Consider the following 12,934-nt stretch of genomic DNA (forward strand, 5'->3'; position numbering starts at 1 on the left):
CTAGGAGCCTCAGAACCTTCTCTTCCACCAATACCTGTTGGAGCATCACTTGCAGGTATATTTGGACACCAAGACAGTTTATAATGTACTGTAATGTCAGTGTGTCACTCAGGAGTCTCCCTCGTTTTCACAATGATCCCACGAGATATGAATAATAAGAATCTCCTTGATGGGAAACTGAAGTGCTTGCAAGTGGTTTGCCTGAATTCATACTACAACAAGAGGCAGAGCTGGCCCTTCATAAATGCTTTCTACTATGCCAAGCCACAAACATAAATGTATTTAGGAAGTACCACTCTAAAGAACTTCTCAGCCCAGGTTTGATAGGTATTGCTTCACCTTGGACTTAGATGAAATCCAACTGCTGCATAACCAGTGGTTAGAGTCACTGATTGTGGTGAGGAGGTTATGCCAGGATGAAGCAGCCACCAGGTTAACTGTGTGTTTGGAGATCTGCCCACCTCAAGGCAGTTGTCTGGAAGGATACCTTGACACTGAAGCCATTATTTGATGGTAAATGCCTTGTTTGTTCCAGGCTCATCAGAATTCTGACAATTGGAGTCTGGGTTGAGGAATGAACAAGTGATGAAAATTGCAATACAAGTGTCAAAATTTGGTAGTGGTAAGATGCACATAGTGACTGAACAGTGGAAAAATTTCCATGCATTAAGCAATTCACTTTCATAATAGCCACTCAATCACAGACGGAACCTGACTTTACAAATCAGAGGCAAACGCTATTTCGAGTTTTCAGGTGCTGCAGTCTCTAGGAGGAAATGACTTGGGATATTTCCACCTAGGGAGGAAGGCTTTGTTTGGGTTTACACCATCTCACTGAGCTGTATCATTCTCCTGCTCCTTTCTGATTGACCGAGGATCTTTTGCAACTCTAGTGCCTGATGCAACATTCAATCCACTGAGCTCTGGATATTCGATCTGTCTGGCCTTGGTTCTCTTTTGAGACACGCCAGCCTTCTTATTCCCAGCTTCTCCTGAGAGACTAGCTCTGGGACCTCCCTGGAGTTGTGGACCCTGTGGGAAGAGGCTGAATAAGTTCTGCATCCCCTCAGGATGGGCAGACTATACTCTGAAGGTTTGCAAACAACCACTTTTTTTTTTGAGATGGAGTCTCGCTCTGTTGCCCAGGTTGGAGTACAGTGGTGCCATCTCAGCTCACTGCAACCTTCGCCTCCCAGTTTCAAACAATTCTTCTGCCTTAGCCTCCCAAGTAGCTGGGACTACAGGCGCATGCCACCACGCCCAGTTAATTTTTGTATTTTTAGTAGAGACGGGGTTTCACCATATTGGCCAGGTTGGTCTTGAACTCCTGACCTTGTGATCGCTGGCCTTGACCTATCGAAGTGCTAGGATTACAGGCGAGAGCCACCGTGCCCAGCCAAACAACTGTATTTTAATAAAAACTGGGGTAAGCGTTCAAACCTGGGAGGGGAATCTCAAAACCAACCCATGATTTTGGAGGTTGAAGATTTCCTGGATCTGGTTTGAGTCTCATAAAAGATCTCTGGCTTCATTCATAACAAGCAAAACCCAAAGGATTGAGCCAGACAGGATGGACGTTGTGACAGCACAAGTTGAATGGCTGTTAAGAATGATGCATTCAGTGACACTTCCTCTCACCCTGCCCTTCCTCTGCTTTTGTGGCCAGAGGCAAATCCTCCAGTATCCCCCAGAGAATATCTGCAATGCGGACAGCAAAGCAGAGGTGAGTTTCACTGTGGAAAATTTTGATTGTGTCACTTTTCTCAGTAGAGAAGATGGGGCCTTGATGACATTTGTACAATCAGGGCTCAAACCCTTGGGATATCATTCTCTGGAGAAAACTGAGATTATGTAAGCAATGTTTCTTGTTCTCTGACACACTGAGGGACAGTGTCATAATGCAAACATAAAATATCCTGTCCTCGTCTTTTAGAGAAAAAATTGTCAGTTTTTTTTTTTGTTTTTTTTTTGCATTTTACTACTTTTTTTTTTTTTTTTTTTTTTTTAATGTTGTATTGGCTGCTTCTGAATGACTACTGGGTAAATAACGAAATGAAGGCAGAAATAAAGATGCTCTTTGAAACCAATGAGAACAAAGACACAATGTACCAGAATCTCTGGGACACATTTAAAGCAGTGTGTAGAGGGAAATTTATAGCACTAAATGCCTACAAGAGAAATCAGGAAAGATCTAAAATCGACACCCTACCATCACAATTAAAAGAACTAGAGAAGCAAGAGCAAACACATTCAAAAGCTAGCAGAAGGCAAGAAATAACTATGATCAGAGCAGAACTGAAGGAGATAGAGACACAAAAAACCCTTCAAAAAATCAATGAATCCAGGAGTTGGTTTTTCGAAAAGATCAACAAAATTGGTAGACTGCTGCCAAGACTAATAAAGAGGAAAAGAGAGGAGAATCAAATAGACACAACAAAAAATGATAAAGGGGATATCACCACCGATCCCACAGAAATACAAACTACCATCAGAGAATACTATAAACACCTCTACACAAATAAACTAGAAAACCTAGAAGAATGGATAAATGGATAAATTCCTGGACACATACACCCTCCCAAGGCTAAACCAGGAAGAAGTTGAATCCCTGAATAGACCAATAACAGGTTCTGAAACTGAGGCAATCATTAATAGCCTACCAACCAAAAAAAGTCCAGGACCAGACAGATTCACAGCCGAATTCTAGCAGAGGTACAAAGAGGAGCTGGTACCATTCCTTCTGAAACTATTCCAATCAATAGAAAAAGAGGGAATCCTCCCTAACTCATTTTATGAGGCCAACATCATCCTGATACCAAAGCCTGGTAGAAACACAACAAAAAAAGAGAATTTTAGACCAATATCCCTGATGAACATCGATGCGAAAACCCTCAATAAAATACTAGCAAACCGAATCCAGCAGCACATCAAAAAGCTTATCCAACACGATCAAGTTGGCTTCATCCCTGGGATGCAAGGCTGGTTCAACATATGCAAAACAATAAACGTAACCCATCACATAAACAGAACCAATGACAAAAACCACATGATTATCTCAATAGATGCAGAAAAGGCCTTTGACAAAATTCAACAGCGCTTCATGCTAAAAACTCTCAATAAACTAGGTATTGATGAAACATATCTCAAAATTATAAGAGCTATTTATGACAAACCCACAGCCAATATCATACTGAATGGGCAAAAACTGGAAGCATTCCCTTTGAAAACCGGCACAAGACAGGGATGCCCTCTCTCACCACTCCTATTTGACATAGTGTTGGAAGTTCTGGCCAGGACAATCAGGCAAGAGAAAGAAATAAAGGGTATTCATTTAGGAAAAGAGGAAGTCAAACTGTTCCTATTTGAAGATGACATGATTGTATATTTAGAAAACCCCATCGTCTCAGTCCATAATCTCTTCGAGCTGATAAGCAACTTCAGCAAAGTCTCAGGATACAAAATCGACGTGCAAAAATCACAAGCATTCCTATACATCAATAATAGACAAACAGAGAGCCAAATCATGAGTGAACTCCCATTCACAATTGCTACAAAGAGAATAAAATACCTAGGAATCCAACTTACAAGGGATGTGAAGGACCTCTTCAAGAAGAACTATAAACCACTGCTAAACGAAATAAAAGAGGACAAAACCAAATGGAAGAACATTCCATGCTCATGGATAGGAAGAATCAATATCGTGAAAATTGGCCATATTGCCCAAGGTAATTTATAGATTCAATGCCATCCCCATCAAGCTACCAATGATTTTCTTCACAGAATTGGAAAAAACTACTTTAAAGTTCATACGGAACCAAAAAAGAGCCCGCATTGCCAAGACAATCCTAAGCCAAAAGAACAAAGCTGGAGGCATCACGCTACCTGACTTTAAACAATACTACAAGGCTACAGTAACCAAAACAGCATGGTACTGATACCAGAACAGATATATAGACCAATGGAACAGAAAAGAGGCCTCAAAAATAACACCACACATCTACAATCATCTGATCTTCGACAAACCTGACAAAAACAAGAAATCGGGAAAGGATTCCCTGTTTAATAAATGGTGCTGGCTAGCCATATGTAGAAAGCTGAAACTGAATCCCTTCCTTACACCTTAGGTAAAAATAAATGGAAACTAGCTAGCCATATGTAGAAAGCTGAAACTGAATCCCTTCCTTACACCTTAGGTAAAAATTAATTCAAGATGGATTAAAGACTTAAATGTTAGACCTAAAACCATAAAAATCCTAGAAGAAAATCTAGGCAATACCATTCAGGACATAGGCATGGGCGAGGACTTCATGACTAAAACACCAAAAGCAGTGGCAACAAAAGCCAAAATAGACAAATGGGATCTAATTAAACTAAAGAGCTTCTGCACAGCAAAATAAACTACCATCAGAGTGAAGAGGCAACCTACAGAATGGGAGAAAATTTTTGCAATCTACCCATCTGACAAAGGGCTAATATCCAGAATCTACAAAGAACTTAAACAAATCTACCAGAAAAAAAAGAAACCACCCCATCGAAAAGGGGGCAAAGGATATGAACAGACACTTTTCAAAAGAAGACATCTATGCAGCCAACAGACACATGAAAAAATGCTCATCATCACTGGTCATCAGAGAAATGCAAATCAAAAACACAATGAGATACCATCTCGCACCAGTTAGAATGGCGATCATTAAAATGTCAGGAAACAACAGATGCTAGAGAGGAAGTGGAGAAATAGGAAGGCTTTTACATGGTTGGCGGGAGTGTAAACTAGTTCCACCATAGTTGAACTGAAGACAGTGTGGCGATTCCTCAAGGATCTAGAACTAGAAATATTTGACCCAGCAATCCCATTACTGGGTATATACCCAAAGGATCATAAATCATGCTACTATAAAGACACATGCACATGTATGTTTATTGCGGCACTATTTACAATAGCAAAGACTTGGAACCAACCCAAATATCCATCAATGACAGACTGAATTAAGAAAATGTGGCACATATAAACCATGGAATACCATGCAGCCATAAAAAATGATGAGTTCATGTCCTTTGCAGGGACATGGATGAAGATGGAAACCATCATTCTCAGCAAACTAACACAGGAACGGAAAACCAAACACTGCATGTTCTTACTCATAGGTGGGAATTGAACAATGAGAACACATGGACACAGGGTGGGGAACATCACACACCGGGGCATGTCACTTGGTGGGGGGCTGGGGGAGGGATAGCATTAGGAGAAATACCTAATGTAGATGACGAGTTAATGAGTGCAGCAAACCAACACGGCACATGTATACCTATGTAACAAACCTGCACGTTGTGCACATGTACCCTAGAACTTAAAGTATAATTAAAAAAAAATGTTGTATTGGGTAGGGGTGAATAATAAAATTATTGGGAAATAAGATCCATATAAACTGTACTATAGAAGCTATTTCACAGAATTACTTTTATGTATACGACCATGGCCTTTTTCAGAAGTGGTCTGAGTGTTTTGCAATGATGGTTTAAAGAATGCACAATTTGTATAGCAGGAAGAAGAAAACTATAGGAATCTGACACCAGCTTGTCCCATAAGCTTAAGTGTGAAAAGGAACATAAAATTTCAAATCCTGAATATCCCAGATGCATGAGTATTGCACATAAAATGGCCGTGACTATGCACATGAGCCTCTGCATGAAAGTTCCCTGCAGAGGAACCCAGCTGCCCACTTGTTTAGCAATTCCAATCTGGGAAGACTGCTGCGTGCTACTGTTTGACTTAAATTATATTTTCTTATCTATCCTTGATCTTATTTCTGAGTGTAAAAATGTGAGAATTTATCTTAATGCTAAAAATGTGTTGTTCTAGCCAAACTAGATTTAATTTTTGCATTAATCTCACTCCATAAGTTTAATCAGCAGCAGGCATTATATTTAGTCTTTGACTAACAGGAAACGATCCAGGCAACGTGTTCTTGGTGCTGCCAATATTGTGAGAGAGTCTGTTTCACCTTCAGACTCTAGGTGAAATATTTTATTGTGTGATTTTATATTCCTTAATAGAGAGCATATCTCTCTCCCAGGGATACATCTGCATCTATAAACATCAATCACTGATGTTTTTAAGGTGTCCTTTGAACGTTAAATAACCACAGTGTGAACATCTTAGATTAAAAAAGAATTCTCAACAAGAACTTGATTGATATCGTGTATTCAGGATCTATCTCAGAATCCACACCACTGGTAGGACAGAGGGAGTCCCTCCTGTAGAGTATATTTCAGGCATTAAATATTAAATAGGAATTCATAAAAGGCATATTACTCATCTTAAATCAATTCACCATGCTAACAATCAGTGTTGAATACAGCTTGTGGTATTGCGCTCTTACATAGGATAAGTAAAATTCTTAGATAAGATCTTAAACATGAAAATACGATCCTAGAGCTTAGCGAATCGGAGCACCTTCTCTGGGGTCAGACTGCCTAGAATGGAATCTCTACCACACTGGCTGTGAAATCTTAGGTAAAGTTTTGCAATTTCTGTAAGGCCCAGTTTTCTCATCTGTAAAGTGGGGCAAAGATGGATAGATGGATGGATAGACAGATAGACAGATAGATTGATAAGGAGAGGTGATAGATATATACATTTATAAGAATTAAATAAGCTAATATGTATAAAGTGCTTCACATAGTGCCTGGAATGTTGCAAGCACTGAAATAATGGTAACCGCTTAATTACTATTACAATGATACTATTATTAATCATATTATCATATTGTTATTATCATATTGTTATATCATTCTAGGCAAAAATATTTTATCATCATATTGTTATATCATTCTAGGCAAAAATATTTAAACAATTTCCAATTATTACATGATATAGTTATTACCACATTTTACTCTCTTCCTTCATCAGAAATAAAAACTAGGCCCAATCTTGCATCAAGTTAGACCATATGCCACAGAGATGACGCTGTGCTTCAGAAGGCCCAGTGCCTCCAAATCTTAAAGAGTTGCGGTGCTTCTCATCTGGATGGTGTCTTATAGACCATCTGTTTCAGGACCTTTATCTACAGGAAAGAGGAGTGAGGCCCAACCATAGTGAGACATGAAGACTGCAGAGCTGGGAGCCACAGGGGTGGTGTCCCAAGGAAGGGAGTTCCCAGCCCTGGGCTCCTTCCTGCCCCTGGCTCTCCCTGCCCTGACCTTTGGGATTCTGCAGCATCTCCTTTTTGAGTTGGCTTTTTCCTAAATCACACACACGCACGCACGCACACACGCACGCACGCGCACACACACCCCACCACCACCAGCAGCAGCAGCAGCCCCAGGAGACTGTCTCCCAGAATTCTTCATACCTGTTTGGAAGATGACCTGCTAGAAAACCGGGATCTCTCAAAACTTGTCTCTTGCCCCCACAACTGATCACGTTTCTTCTCATTTGGGTCTCTTCTATATTCCTGTCGTCTCAGACAAGCCTGAAGAACAACAACAAAATGTCTGTCTTAGGACCATGGCAAGCTTGGGTAACTTTATGCTTAATTCCAATGGTGAGGAGCATGAAATGAATGGTACGCATCTCCAGGTGTTCATCAAATACCTCTCACCAAGTATAAAGACCAGGTATCACTCTTCCCTTTGCTTAAAGCGCTAGGTCAGACGTATTAGCCATTGCTTTAATGAATTCAAACGATAAACATACTGAGAGGCATTTTGTCAAGAATGTACCCAACTGTTGCCTTCTCAAGGAGGGCACCTGTTACATCTTGCGAATTTCTCTTTCTGGTCTCATTCTCTTCATGGCCCCTCCCTCTTCCTACCTCCACTATACTGTGACCCTGGAGATGACACCCTAGTTGTGGGATGAGAATTGTCAATGTCAGAGCATGTGCTATTCCCTGCACTTGGAATCTCCTCCGTTAGAAGCTCTCTTGGCAAAACCGCCTGATGTACTAATAGCCTGCTGCTGTGGCCTCGCTTCTCTTTAGTTTCCGCTGCCTTCTCTTCTCCAGGCTGAATTAACTGTCAGAGTTGCAATGCATATTAATTTAAGCTTGAATTATACATATTTTTTTCCTATTGTAGGTACTTGTTTGTGGTTTTGAGCCTGTTTCTCCTGCTGATCATTGAGAACCCTGAGAGTAAGGACAACTTCTTATATTTGAATCCCCCACCATCCAGCATTTAATTTTAGCTGAATTGCAGCTGGCCCGGTGCCCAGTGGCTCATGCCTATAATCCCAGCACTTTGGGAGGCCGAGGCAGGTGGATCACTTGAGGCCAGGAGTTCAAGACCAGCCTGGCCAACATGGTGAAACCCTGTTTCTACTAAAAATATAAAAATTAGTTGCGGTGGCATATGCCTGTAATCCCAGCTACTCAGGAGGCCGAGGCACGAGAATTGCTTGAACCTGGGAGGCAGAGGTTACAGTGAGCCAAGATAGTGCCACTGCATTCCAGCCTGGGTGACAGAGCAAGATTCTGTCTCAAAAAATCAATAATAATTTTAGTTGAATTGCATTTTTGCTTTGGAGGAAAATATCAATCCCTAAGTGCAAAATAAGAAAAATAAAATTACCAATGAAAATAATTCCCCATTTTTCTTAACAAAATTAAAATCTGGTACTAAAATATTTCTCCTATAGTACTAGGACTGAAAAAACCCAAGGATATCATGTACTAAGGAAATTTCAACTGATTTTAAATACCTCAAAATAGTAAAAGAGGTTTTTTTTCCCCCAGGATGGAGTCTTACTCTGTCACCCAGGCTGCAGTGCAGTGGCACGATCTTGGCTCACTGCAACCTCCGCCCCTGGGTTCAAGCGATTATCCTGCCTCAGCCTCCTGAGTAGCTGGGACTACAGGAGCACGCCACCATGCCCAGCCAATTTTTGTATTTTTAGTAGAGACAGGGTTTTGCCATGTTGGCCAGGCTGGTCTTGAACTCCTGACCTCAGGTGATCCACCTGCCTCAGCCTCCCAAAGTGCACCTGGCCCAGTAAAACTTTTTTGGAGTATTTCTATATTTGCAGATCCAGTAGCCCAATTCAACTTTGCCATGCCAGGGCCAAATTATCCACTGTCATAGAAAACAAATTTGAAGTAAAGACCAAAAATATTGTTTCTATACTAGGCCTGACAACTGCCCTTCCTGGCTGGATTGAGAAAGGAAAGATTCCTTCAGCACATTTCACGCCCTCTGTTAGAAAAAGCATCCCCTTCCGTGATGTAGTAGGACTTACCAGAATTTCACGCCATGCGTAAGCCTGACATTATGCTGTAAGGTTAAGAATAGAAATGAACCGATACTAACAAAACTTTTACTCCTCCGAATTGGGATAGTTATTCACACGGAGTTTTACATCTGAATTGCAGGTGACGCCCTAGCCTCCGGGCTCATCACAGCAGCCAAGTGGTCACCTGCAGGAAGTGGAATCCTAGATTCTGGGCAGAAAGATGCAGTTTCACTCCAGCTTGCTTGGGAAGGGATAACATCCTGTCCCACAGTTAATCTTATTTTCAAAAACTATGCCACATAGATAGTAAGTCGTCATAATAAACACTGGATGCTGTTTGTTTTAATAATTTCAGCAAGAAATACCAAAGAACACTAGACAGTAACCATAATAAATAAGTTAAACAAAACAAACAAAAAACAGCCAATCATAGAGAAACCCAGGTAAAGCTAAAGGGAATTTGCTGGAGAACGTAACGAAGTTCAGTTAAATACGTGCCTTTTTTGTTCTAATCCTTTTACAAGGACTTCAAATGGGAGTCCGTGTTTGGAAAGAGCACTGGTGTGGAGCGCTGTTTCCGAAAGGGGCAGATGTCTGTGCGGTCCTAACCTACTGGTATTGAAGGCAAAAGAAGAAAATGCTGATGGGCTGAAAGTGGAGGAGGCAGTGTTAGCAAATGCACGCAGGACCAAGGCAGATTTTGTGGGATGAACAGAATTCTTGTGGGCTGAGTGTTTTTTGAAAATTCTCTCCAAGAATGCATACGACTTAAATATTTCTTTACCAAAAGGGAAGGAGGAATAGATTGGTTTGCAAAGTTGAAAAAAAATTTTTTTCCCTCTAGTTCCTTGTTCCTCTTCTTACAGAGGAGCAGAACAAACCAGTGGCACGGCAGGTACTTAAACTTTTATCTTGACAGAGCCAAGCAATCTTTCTGTGTAAATCAAACATCAATCCTCTCAAAGTTATAGCTTTGCTGAGAAGGAACACGGGGCAGAGCAAATATCCAGACTTACAGTTGTAGAAGCAGCAAGAACCTTGCCTTATCCCCTGCCAGGGCTGCTTTTCTTTGTATTTGTAATTGTACATGATTTTTTGTCAGCTGTTGATGTTGTTTTTGTGTGGAGTGGGCTGGGGGAGCCTAAGGTGACTGGGCAGGAGAGGACAGCATCCATGGGTCAGGAGAGGAATGGATTTGTAATTCAAAACCACCAGTGGCTTCCCTTACCCTGGACTTTAAAAACATTCTCCCCTTTCAATTGCACGTGTCAGGATTCGGATGGCTATGAATAAGTCTCTGATCATGTGGCAAAACTGGCCGAGGGCAGTCTTGAAATTGAAGGCTTCAGGTAACTTTTTACTTTTTCCTTCTGGGGAGAATCAGGGCCTCTTCCTTCCCTCTTCCATTGGTGTTGACCCCCACCCCACAGTGCGTCCCCCTGACTGCAGCATACGTAGTTGGGCTGCCTTCTGTGCAGAAGGTACCACTGTGGGGGCAAAATGCGGAATGTGCATCAATGTCTGTGGGGATGACGTGGGTTTTGTGACTCACTGTAACTCAATCCTGGTAAACATGACAATCCCCAGCTCTGCCACTTTCTAACGTCGTGACCTTGGGCGAGCTGACTAATGCCATTGATTCTTACTTTCCTCATCTGTAAGAGGAAGCTGCAGATTGTTGACAAGTTAACATCAACAAGGTATACAGTTGGTGATATGTTAATAGTGGCTGGCCCGTGGGGACAGTTCAATCAAAGGTGCCTACCACCACCATCACCATCACCATCACCACCACCACCACCACCACTACCATTTCCATAACCATCTCCATCACCACCACCACCACCACCACATCCATCACCACCACAACCATCACCACCCACCACCACCACCTCCATCAACCACCACCACCTCCCATCACCACCACCACAACCATCACCACCACCACCTCCATCACCTCCATCACTGCCACCACCACCACGTCCATCACCACCACAACCATCACCACCCACCACCACCACCTCCATCAACCACCACCACCTCCATCACCACCACCATCACCACCACCTCCTCCATCACCTCCATCACCACCACCACCACCACCATGACCACCACCACCACCATGACCACCATCACCTCCATGACCACCACAACCATCACCACCATCACCATCTCCACCTCCATCACCACCACCACGACCACCATCACCTCCATGACCACCACAACCATCACCACCACCACCACCACCACGACCACCATCACCTCCATCACCACCACGACCACCACCACCTCCATCACCACCACCACCTCCATCACCATCACCACCACCACCTCCATCACCACCACCACCATCACCACCACAACCATCACCACCACTACCTCCATCACCACCACCACCATCACAACCACCACCACCACCACCACGACCACCATCACCTCCATGACCACCACAACCATCACCACCACCACCACCTCCACCTCCATCACCACCACTACAACCACCACGACCACCACCTCCATCACCACCACCACCATGACCACCACTACCACCACCACCACCTCTATCACCACCACCACCTCCATCACCACCACCACCACCTCTATCACCACCACCACCTCCATCACCACCACCTCCATGACCACCACCACCACCTCCATCACCACCACCACAACCATCACCACAACCACCTCCATCACCACCACCATCACCACCACCACCACCACGACCACCATCACCTCCATGACCACACCATGACCACCACCACCTCCACCATCCTCACCACCCTCACCACCACCACCTCCATTACTACCACCACCTCCATCACCACCACCACCACCTCTATTACCATCACCACCACCACCACCACCACCGCCACCACCACCACGTCCATCACCACCACCACCTCCATCACCACCATAACCATCACTACCACCACCACCACCTCCATCACCACCACCACCATCACATCACTACTATTTCCATCACATCTCCATCACCACCACCACCACAAACATCACCACCACCACCACAAACATCACCACCACCACCACCATCACCACCACCAACATCCCCACATCACTCCCCAACCCCCACCACCCATCTCACCTCCCCACCCCCATCACTCCACCACCACTGCCACTCCCATCACCACCAGCAGCTGCCACAGCCTTTTAATTGCTGTTCTCAATCCCATTTCCTGGTTTACTTCTATTACTGTTTCTAAAGTCAGCCTTTGCCAAAGTATATGACTCTGATGTTGGTCACAGAAGAAGAGAGAATCTTTCTGTCTAGTCCTGAGGTTCATCCTTGTTTTTCTGCCCTGTAAGTAGAGATCTGTTTCCTAAACTCCAGCCAGCCAAATGAGCAGCTCCTGCTCTCAGTCATTCAGGGTCACAATGAAACTGCTTCTCTTCGGCATTACAGCTCTCTGAGTACACAGTTGTGCTCAAAGTTCCTTTTGTTTCTTTCATTATCAATCTGATCACTCTAGTCATTATGTGACTTCAGAAGCCATGTGCCCCAGGAACACTTCCCAGCCTCATAATTCTGGTATAAAGCCATCAGAACCACGACCCGACTTTACATCTCTGGCCAGAATGGCATCTGTTCCTCTATCTCAGGACGCACTTTGAGAAGTGGGAGTTGCCACTTCCTTCAGTTGGTTCCTTTTTGTTGTTGTTCTTGTGATCTGACTTGTATATCCC

The 12,934-nt window shown here is 43.3% G+C and overlaps 1 protein-coding gene across 12 annotated transcripts in view; it reads right to left on the reverse strand.

The window, feature by feature from the left end:
* Positions 1 to 12,934, reverse strand: part of MARCHF10 (membrane associated ring-CH-type finger 10) — a 113,017-nt gene that overhangs the window by 85,554 nt on the left and 14,529 nt on the right. For all 12 annotated transcript variants that reach the window (XM_071083392.1, XM_011743622.3, XM_011743620.3 and 9 more), the window contains one exon: positions 7,353 to 7,472. In XM_071083392.1, the coding sequence (XP_070939493.1) occupies positions 7,353 to 7,472 (120 nt within the window). The remainder of the gene's footprint in view (positions 1 to 7,352; positions 7,473 to 12,934) is intronic.

This window comes from Macaca nemestrina, chromosome 17 (assembly GCF_043159975.1).
Source record: "Macaca nemestrina isolate mMacNem1 chromosome 17, mMacNem.hap1, whole genome shotgun sequence".
NCBI lineage: Eukaryota > Metazoa > Chordata > Mammalia > Primates > Cercopithecidae > Macaca > Macaca nemestrina.